This window comes from Motacilla alba, chromosome Z (assembly GCF_015832195.1).
Source record: "Motacilla alba alba isolate MOTALB_02 chromosome Z, Motacilla_alba_V1.0_pri, whole genome shotgun sequence".
Lineage (NCBI taxonomy): Eukaryota > Metazoa > Chordata > Aves > Passeriformes > Motacillidae > Motacilla > Motacilla alba.
Window position 1 is genome coordinate 30,620,207 of NC_052046.1, and position 10,844 is coordinate 30,631,050.

The window sequence follows — 10,844 nt, forward strand, 5'->3', positions numbered from 1 at the left end:
AATTTTGAATAGTTGCACTGCCATGAGTTCTTTAGTGATTAACCTGAATTTAACAGAAAAAAATACTCCAAATGAAGATTCTGAATCTTCCTTCATTTATTCTGGGCTATCTCAGCTGTGCTGTACTGCATCACTCAAAACCTCTTTAATTTCTCCTGCTGAGTCATGACTTGGTTGTTCAGGTCTGTGGTGCTAAAGAGGTCAGCAGTGTTCCAGGGAGCTAAGAAGCATTAAGTGTGTCTGTGCCTCACATGTGCCAGAGGTACCAAAAGCATCAGACACCTACAATGAGGGTGTCCCTACGATGAGGAACCTCAGGGATGGGTTGGCCAAAGCACACTGCCCTGCTTCTGGGCCTGTGGAAGTACCTCTGACAGGACCAAGTAAAAATTCCTATTTCTCCACCCAAAAGAATGTCCTTTTCCATAAGAGAGTTCAAAACTAGTAGCTAACAAGGAATGTAACTGAAGTACAGAACTGCGCTGCTATATAAGTACACCAAAAATAGTTTTCTTTTTGGAGGGGGGGAGGCTTGAATTGGAATTTTTTGTGAAAAAATGAATTCCATGCTTATTACACACTGAGGGACAGAAATGCCATGCTGAAGAATTAATTCCACAAATAGTGTGCATGTGAATTAAATGGTTTGACTTCTATAATATTGCACAAAAGAACATGTAATGAAAATAAATTGTTTCAAAATGAAAATAAAGTTGTATTATAACTAAAACAGTGCTTTTCCTAATTTTGTTCCAGTAGGACAGACACATGCTGTCAATGTGTTTGTACCATATCCTGCAAACACAAACAGATACAGTGTGCATGCTGCCATGCTTACTGCCATGATCGGCCTATTGCTTTGATAGCAGCACAGTGCTCCTTAATAGATGTTTTGAGAGTTCAACTCCTAAAATCCCCATTCATTTCTTTTATTTTTTTCTCGTGCCTTTTCTAGATTACTTTTCACACAGTATCCTGGTGTTTTATTGTCTGCTCCATAAATAAACATGTATGTGTGGTAGGTGGTTAATGCGAATAAGTACGCTAAAACGTGTGGGGTTTTTTGTTTTGTTTTGGGTTTTTTTTTACATAGCTTCGGATATGTTCCAATTGAAGCAGCACTTGAACTAACGAAATACCTTGCCAGAGAGGATGAACTCTTCATATGGAATGTGGTATTGTTAAACCTTATACCTGAGAATTTGGAAAGTACACTGAAGAACCATGAAGTGTATCCACTTTTAAAGGTATGACCATTTCCTTAGTTACCAAAGATAATAGACCATGCAAATACATTAGTCTAAAATTAATGCTTTTTAATTCTCAAGAAGGTAGTGGTGGCTATGATGAGTCAGAGAGCTTGTGATTCCTGTTGCATGACCTTATCAACTTTTGGGGTTTTTTTTAAATAGGAGGAGGTACTTAATTATGCATATTAGTTCATGATAAGTCTCACTGAATCTTGAGCTGATTCTTACTGAAAAGCAGAAATACATTCACATTCTTTACATTAAGCTTCATCCTTGGTTTTTTGAAACGGCGAAATTGGAAAATAGAACTAGCAGTCAGTAGTAAGTGAAAAGACCAACACTGCTATGTATAAAAGGCATATAGTTTATTTGTGCTCTGTGCTTTGTACTGCTTTCCATCCACCTTCATGGAGTGAAAGAAGGAATAGTGTTTAGATACTAAATGAAATTATTCTCTCCCATATTTGACTCACCTGAGATACTACTGTCACATTTATTTCCTTGACTTCTCTTTGAAGATTCCACTTATGTGTGAAGTACAGTCCCACAGTATTACTTAAGTTCTAAAAAATAAAGGTAGGTTAAAATAAGTGAGAAGAGCAAAGTATTTCCTGTTGAGAAGTGTTTTTTTCCGTTTCTCTGAGAATTTGCTGTCTTTCATAATAAGTTCAAAGGTCCTAGTGATGTGAAGTGGTAGTGTGCCAGTTTGAAGTACAGGTATATTGCATTTTAGACTCAGTTTATATTTAATTTAATGCTCTGTGTTTTCAAGACATTAATAGTAATAAATTTTTAGGATAAATCTGAGTAAATAAGGAAAATAAAAATGTATATCTAAATGAAAGTAATTTTTCTTTCCCTTCTTTTAAAAGAAATACCTTTTAAAGAGAATGTTGCCAATATACCATTATTATGCAGGTTTTATTCGTCAAAATGCCGATGCTTTGGAAGATGACTATTTTGCTCAGTAAGTATCCTGCTTTTCTTAAGAGTTTTTTTCTGATGTGATTGGATCTGATACGTTGGAGTTTGCTTGTGCAAATTTAAATACAAGATACAAGAATAATTCTCTAACTAATGTGAATGTAACTGAATTGTTATTTTACTGTTCTCTAACTGTGACACCTTTATGATGGCACCTCCAGTGAAACTGCAGTATCAGGACAGGAGCATAAAGGATGATAGTTTAAGGGTCATTAATTTTAAGGATCATTTTATTTTAGTGGTAGTCCTCGTTTGTCAGAGAACAGGCTCAGCAGGCTGCTCCTAGTTGAAGAAAAACTGACAGCAATTAACTTAAGATCTGATTTTTGGGTCAATTACTAACACTTCAAAATACTTCATTTTGCAAGGCCACTGCAGCCACAGGCTTAAAACATCAGGGTAATTTGGTACAACCAGTACCTTAAAACTTCCAAGAGGGATATAAACCACACAAAAAACTTACAAAAAGTACAGCACATTGGTTGCCTCACTATATATCCACTAATATTAATGTCTGGAGACCATTATTGTTTGTTTAATTATTTTATTAAAACTCAGTTGTTCCTAGTAGAGGTTCTTGTGGGTTAATGGCATCGTGTTCTGAAACTATGATGGTCAGGCACAGTTCAAGTACACCAAATGTGGTATGCATATCTTTTATTCTTACTGTTTTAACTTCCCTTCAAGAGTGTATTTGGAAAAACTCTTGGCAACAGCGTGCTGGCTGGGCCTCCAAGACTGTTTGGATCTGTCATCTGAACTGTATGCTAAGTGGAGGGACAACCCTGAGTACAAGTAAGAATGGTGATGTGCTCTTAGAGGTGTGCATGTGTAAGGGAGGTGGAAAGTTAAAAGGCTGTTGCAAGGGGGAGGCAGAATGAGAAATGCCTCTGTACACTGCTCTTATTTCTTGACAGAATGACAGAATTTAAGACAACTATGTCTGCCCAACTTCTTCCTCTTCCCCAAATCCCAACTTTATGATGATTTCATAATTGCTGTTTTTTTACATAGACTTAACAGGCTGGAAGATGCAGATTTTGCCATGAAGACCAAAAGCTGGTTAGCCATGTAACAGGTGAACCTCCTAGGAGCACTAACATCCCATATGGCCCAGTCCTTTTGCTGTAGTACAGTCTTGGGGTTGTCATGTACACCAACTCAGCTTTTAAGCTTCTCTTAACAATATTGAGTGAAGTGATGTTTGCATGATACAGCCATCTGCCCATGGTGACCCATCAAAGTACCTTGCATGTTCTGTGTTCACAAAAAAAGGTGTTGGAAACAGCTGTCAGTCCTTGTGATGGTACTGGAGCCTAGTGGTCAGGGGTCTGGTCTCTGAGAATGGACTCTCAGGAAGACACTTTCTGTAAACCATTGCATCATTTAAAAAAAAAAAAAAAATTACAATGTATTGAAATTCTTATTCTCTTTTCCTCCCTCTTTCTTTTGATGTCTTTCTATGCAATAGTCAAATAGTGTTGGCACTGGTGAGTGACTATTTAAAGTTTATTTTTATTCGTTGTAATTGTGATAAATATTTGGTTTTATTTGATATATGATGATACATGTAGCTGGCTAAGTAAACTGAACTTGTACTATTGTATTTGAGTTTTCTAAAATAGTTTCATAGTGATAATCCTCACAAAAGCAAAACTGAGTTTTGAAGTTAGACTGAGAAGTTTAAATAGCCTACATAAATTTTGTTCCATTCTAGAGAGAATATTATTGCAATCCCACACTAAAAGCAAAAGCGCTGTGCTGAATTTTCAGTTGTCAAAATAGTTATCTTTCCCTACTAATAACATTTGAGGTGATGTAATACTACATACCTTGTTTGACCTGAATAGCTGGAAAGTATGTGAAATATATCAGCTGACTGGGTTTTGAATTTGATGAAGAATGTTAACTTTGCTGTCCTTCTTGGCACTGAGAAAATTTCAAATGGATTTTACTGGGTTTTATGTGTGGAAAAAATGAAACTCTCAATTTGGTTAAGTGAAAAAATGATCATGTTTTAAGGAGAAAACCCCATAGAAGATAGGACACTTCTTAGGTTTCAAGTGACAGATCACTGTTCCCATGCAGTTAATGAAGAGACTTTACATGTGCTGGGTAGGAAAGGAAACAGGCACAATACACTTTTGACCCATATTTCATGGACAAATCCCTTTAGATGTCTTATGTTCTCCATGCTGAGAGCAAATTCATAACAGCTGTCTTGCCACAGGTGGAACCCAGAAGGATTCTCACATCTGTGGAAATAAGTAATGCATTTCTGTTTCGGACTGGGTGATCAACTTTCAGCTGAACATTTCCAAATTGTTCTGGGCAGAACATAAGTGGACTCAATACAGTGCATTTTTATCTGTTTTGTGGAAATAACTAGAGGTGTAATCTTCAGTCAGTTTCTCAGTTTTACTCTTTTTTTGCATTATAGAAGTTTAGTGAAGCTTGCTAAATTAATGTATTCTCTTAGATGCTGTTACTGGCTTGTCTTTTGAAAGAAGGAAACTAGCCTTGAGGGAGGGACAGTATTTCAGTCCATTTTACTTTTTTACTAAAGGTTCACATATACTGCTGCTACTTTCAGAAGTTAAGAAATCACCATGTTATTTCTGGATTGATTCCAAAGCAACAATATAAAATAACCTGTCCTGCTTTCCAGCAGCTTTTTGCATCTTCCCCAAGATCCAGAAATGAGGGATCCTGGCAGGCCAGTAATGTCAAATCACACAGCCAGGAAAAACATCAAGATGAATAAGTCACACCCCTCACTTAATATAACCTCAAGCTCCCAAGTCCCTTTTTGGCCCATACTGGACACCCTCTGGGAACTACACAACATAAACCTCTTCAGGGACACCACAGATTTCAGCAGCCAGCAAACCATTTCCCCATAGTTAGCCGCCTGTCCAGCCTGCTCAAATGTTGTACATCCGAACTGCAGCCAAATGATACACAGAACTTGTCTACCCCCACACAACTTTACACTTATTAATGAACATTTTCTTGCAGCTACTGGAGCAGCTTCAGTACCAAAGTAAATAGCTGTACTTTGGCCAAAATGGCTTTACCCTGTTGTCACCTTACTATGACCTCTTAATGCAACATTATGAAAATATTATTAAATAAATTACTAGACTCTGTAACTCAGATCTGTTAGAGAAGGATTCCTCACAGGGCAATACTTTAGACTGACATAACTACTCTACATGTCATTCTTAGTGGTAAATCTCTTATGTCCCAGCAAATATCTAGGTAAATGAATCCAAACTATTTTTTAAAGTAAATATAGAACATGCCCATGTTCTCTGTTAGTATGACAGTGAAATCGCCACATCTGCAACAGAACTACCAAAATCCCTGCATCTTGCCTTTTCACTAACAAGTGATGTCTGTCATGTAACACACCCAACTCTGTCGCTCTTTCCTACTATTCCTTTGTTTCCAAAGTTTATAACTTTCTTTTCTCTACCTTGTACCCTAAAAATTGATGTCATATATCCTTGCTCCTGACTCACTAACTCTGTTGGCATCATCCTCATTTTCTCTACGATAATCTGCTGAAACTCAGGAATTTTTCTCAAATTGTATTTAAATTTGAACTTGCTGTTTCCAGTTTTGAGCCTGAAGAATGGCACTTCTGACCAGGAACTTACCTGTTTTTCTAATGATATCCCCTGATCAAAAGGAGGGCATTTTTCACACCTTGATTTACAATCTTGGCTTAATGTAATAATAAGCAGAACAACAGTATGACATAAGGAAGTCAAATGTTTTGCTTATAGCAATGGGACCCATTCTTCTGTAGGGAATTAGTACAAAATACTGTTCGTTGAAATTGTTTTCAGATAGCCTACTTAGTAGAATACTGCTATCACTGAAAAGTGTTTACAATGTCTTAATGTCAGGGACACATCATTGCTACAGGAAAAATTTCCTGTTCAGCCTTTGCATATGGAGCATTATACTGGTAATGTTTGCATTTAATTTCTGTTATGAAATTCATTGCCCTGTTGAGGACTCTTCCCTGGGGTGGGAGTAATAGGAGGCTGTCTGTTGCATGGAAAAATGTCCCTTCTGTTTCCTTCTGTGCTGCAAATAGCTTTTCCTACTGGTTGCATTCACTGAAGGAACTTAGAAAAGGCTTGTCTGAGATGATGCATATATGCATTAGTACACCCTTTGATGGTGTGATCCATTTCCTAGCTGTGATGGGGAACAATGGCATTGACACTGTATATACACAAAATACTGTGGTCCAATTGCTCTAAAAACATTGGGGTTTTTTGTTTCCTTTAAACTGCATGCTTTTTAAATGTTTAAATCATAAATAAAACAAACAGATTTCCTATCCTTATTTACACTGTTATTTTATATTTGCATTGTTGTGGATCTTTTAACTGTAAATAAACATTTTATTTCAGTTACGCTTTAACAACAGGGTTTGTCTCTCCAACAGTACAGTACCTTTAAATTGTATTTTGCCTTGCAGAATCCCCTTTCTAATTAGAAGAACAGTCTGCTGCTATGGTGTGGCAGTGGGAAGTGATAAAGAATGGAATTTTGCATGGGAAATGTACAACCATACCAACTCCATGGAGGAAGATAAAGACATCCTGCTCTATGCCATGAGCTGTACCAAAGAGTCATGGTTACTTTACAGGTGACCTTGATGAAAGTATATCTTTGTGTATGTAGAAGTAAATAATAAGAACAAAATACTTTACTGTGCAAAGCTAGTGGAGGTTTGCTTGCTGCAGAAGAATGTGTCTTGTCAACCACTGGTAAAGTTTTAAAGAGTTTTGTTAAGGAGCAAGTATCAAAAATGGGACCAACAGGAATAAACAATCTGTCTGCAAATACAACATGCAAGTGGATCAGGTCTTAAGTCCTGACTCCATGTGGGCCAATCAAAAAGTTAAGACATATATCAAAGAGTCTTGTCCAAAAGTTTCTGGAACATAGTATGGAACACTGTGTTTATTTTCTTTTACTGGCATTTGTATCTTTGTCAGTAAAATGATGCTGAATTCTCCAATCAGTCATGTTTGTAGTACCTAAGGCATTTTTAAGGGGTGGAATTTTGGCAGTGATGGTCTAAAGAATTATCATCCAAACAATTACATAAACTCCATGGGTCTAAATGTGTGGAAGTAACACTTTAGTCCTTTCAGCCACCTGCTCTAGTATGGTGGTCATTTGGGAAGACAGAAAAATATGACTGAGAATAAGACAAGAAATGTTGCAAAGAGATGCCCCACCAGCTATATTAATTTCCCACTTGACCTATGATCCTATGGCCTTTTTCTTGGAACAGGCTCACATCATTCCCTGATAAATCGGGGAGTTGTGATGAGCTTCTTCCTCCATGTATTTCACTAGCTGACAAACCAATCTGGTTTTTTAAGTGCCATCCAGGGAGTGTTTTGGGGTGAAGAATGTTAAGACCTGCTTCCCCTGGCCCTCACAATTATGTCCATTATGTTAAACATAGGGCATGCAAAGGGGAGAAACCCAACTCTACCCATAAAGCAGCTGCCTGCAACACCCTATGAGAAAATAACTCTAAAAGAGTCAATTGGAAGTAGGAGCATGCAAGGTAAAACATTAAGGAAACAGAATAATTACTTTTCAAGATGTGCAGGCATTCACTGCCACTGACATCATAAGAAGACACTTCTGAAATCCTGCCTTAGTCCTCATAAAAATTTTCTAATTGAGTCTCGCTGTAGGGGACCCTATAAATGGGTTGTTTTTGTGTAAAAGTGTCTCACTGGCATACTCTGTTGGCTCCATGTGAATCACAGTGAAGTTAATTTCCTGAAGGTGAAGAGCAGTCTCCCTTTCCACAAGCCTGGCTGGCAGGAGCAGTTGTCTTTCTGGTGCCAAGATAAGAAACACATGTCCATTTGATATTCTACACCCTCACTTTACTAAAAAGTGAAGAGTCCGTGTGCAAGAACAAATGTTAAGGACAAAACCCGAGCTGAATACACAGCTCAGAGGGACACCAGCTTTGGTATAACCTTCCACATGCTGATATTTGTTGAGGTAGGAATTTTTGTGAACTGGATTTTATTTCCAGATTTATTTCCAGTGTAAACCAGCAAGTGACAGGTTCATTTCTTTCCTGCTTTTCTAACAGATACTTGCAATATGGACTCAGTGACACATTATTTTCTTCCAATTGTACTTCAGTCATCATCTCACATGTAGTGACTAAGGATATTGGGCACCGTATAGCCTGGGAATTTGTTACAGAAAATTGGCCACTTTTAAGTCAAGGGTAAGTTTTGGTTTCCTTTAATTTCTGTGTCTCTTTGGCTTCTTCCTCCAACTTCATGTTTGAGCTGTAAAATTCAGGCGCAGATTTTCCTTCCAGGGATTTGTAATGATTGATTCAATTAAGTATGCAGAGCAGAGTTTTCAGAGGATTCAACTCTGATCAGGGTTTAATTCCAAAGAATAGCTCATCAAACATAGAAGACTTTAAAAATTAGTGTGTTCGTGACTGTTTCTCTACTTTTAAGTACTCCTGGGAATCTTGACTCTAGAAGTGGGTTTATCCACTAGGATTTTACAAGAGGGTGTAAATGCTGTAAATTGTGGGTGAAAAATGCTTTAGTAAAATCCTCATATGTAAATCATTGCGAACACTAGAAAGGGCAAGTTGTAGCAGATTTGCGTAATATCAACTTGTTCCCTTACAGATTATGAGAAATTTGCTGGAAAATTGTCCCCTTATTTTCAAACTAAAAGAATATTTCAAGTGGTTTTTTATATGCTACCCTCAAGATAGCAACAGGAACACCAGCTTGTTAGACACATTACTGGTTAGTTTTTTTAGCTCAGTTTGGCTGTATGACCTCAGAGAGATTATCTGTTTCATGCAAAGAATTCACATTACCAAAGTACAAATACCAGATCTTTCTAGGAAATGAAAATGAAGGGTAATTATTGTATTTCATGCAGCTCCAATGCCTAAATTGAATATTAATGGTAGCTTTTTAAAAGAGGGGAAAGAGTCCAAAGTTGCAAACTTCAGTTTGCCTACTTAGTTGGTATTTGCAGCATAGTAAATAATCAATAAATAGTGTGAGCATTTTCAAATGAGATGAAATTTAGTATATTTGCTAATGTACTATTTGAAGGACTTTTATCTCAATTTTACAGATATGGGCATGAATTATTGCATGATGTACTAAAAGCCATGGGAAGATTTGTCAAAACAGATGTACAGATCCAAGAGGTAAACCAGAGAAGCATTTAGGCTCAACTTCATGGCCAGTTTGTAAATACAAGTTTTTGTTCTTAAAAGGAATCATTGACCATAGTGTTGATGTCTTCCAAATCTTCATGTTTCAAGCAGAGTCCCCACAAATTTTATCAAAACTGACTCATTTTCCTCTATGAAATCTGTCTGTAGAGACAACCTCTGCCATGATATCTGCTGAAAATGTACTAACATTTGGGCAGCTGGTCTGTTAGGCTGTCATACTGACATCTGTTTAATTCCTCATATTGTTCAATCACTGCTTCCCCCAAATATTTATTTACTATTCTTCACTACTCTCTTGTCTTTTGGCTATTAGACTGATGAGAAGATTTCTTGTTCTGTGATTGTACAACAGGCAGCACAAGAGGATTCTTCTACCCAACTAGTCCTAGACACCCCCTCTTTAGTCTCCATCATCTGCCCCTTTTCTGTGCAGTTCTTTCTAAAGCATCTGTCAGGCACACAGTTGCTTGTTGCAAGTGAAGTTATGTGTGAACTAAGCTCATGTATTTATTTCTTCAGTTGCAGGTTTTTTATAATGCAACTTTGGAAGAGGATGAGAGGGAGGCTATTACTATGCTACTGGAATCTGCAAAACTTGAAAATATTGAAAGCAGAAAACTACTAATCAAAATTGCCAACTGGTTAGAGAAAAACATAGATAATTGACTTGGCAAACAATTTCCAGTATATTATATGTGATTCACTGTCATATTGGTATTCATTATATGCTGTAATTAAACGTAAAGCACATTTTTATGAGTGCTGTGGTTGTCTTTTCACTGTAAAGTCTGGGTAAAATGATTCACAAAGAAATCAAGGATTTAGGAAAAGAGGTTATAAACGTATTTGCATCTTATATGTAAAATAATTTCCTCCTGAATGAGGTCTTAGGGATTGTCGTGGTTTGAGAGGAAGTGAGTTTTTGGGAGGTGGTGGTGGTCAAACCAATAGGTGCTCAGATGTGAATATTGGCACCTGGTTTGGCCATTGAGGATATGGATACGCCTCTGAGAACACAGGGGTTAAAAGCAAGGAACTCCCAGGAGAACTCTCTCTTGGTTCCAGTGGATGGAGAGGTCAGACCTCCCCTGCCCAGCCCGAAGCTGGGCGGGCGAGGGGAGGCCACGAGGCCGGAGGGAGGTAGGCTGGAGCCTTGGGCAGAGACGGGAGGTGAAGGCCCCGGTAGGACAAGAGGGAGTTCTTTACCAAGATGGAAGGGTGGAAGAACTCGGAGAGGCATCGGGCAGCCCCCCTTTCTCAGGAGAGAGAGATAGAGAGAGAGAGCTGCCAGTGCTACCTTGAAATTTGATAGCACTGGCCTGGCC

At 37.8% G+C, this 10,844-nt stretch overlaps 1 protein-coding gene across 10 annotated transcripts in view; it reads left to right on the top strand.

Moving 5' to 3' along the window:
• LVRN (laeverin) overlaps window positions 1-10,275 on the top strand; it is a 35,654-nt gene extending 25,379 nt beyond the window's left edge. Inside the window, exons 14-20 of one of the 10 annotated variants that reach the window (XM_038123251.1) lie at window positions 1,094-1,247; window positions 2,123-2,217; window positions 2,922-3,029; window positions 6,733-6,903; window positions 8,386-8,526; window positions 9,414-9,489; window positions 10,039-10,275. In XM_038123251.1, coding sequence (XP_037979179.1) covers window positions 1,094-1,247; window positions 2,123-2,217; window positions 2,922-3,029; window positions 6,733-6,903; window positions 8,386-8,526; window positions 9,414-9,489; window positions 10,039-10,185 — 892 coding nt within the window. In that variant the 3' untranslated portion in view covers window positions 10,186-10,275. The other 9 variants (XR_005255107.1, XM_038123252.1, XM_038123253.1 and 6 more) reach the window with 9 other exon arrangements.
• Window positions 10,276-10,844: the final 569 nt, after the last annotated feature.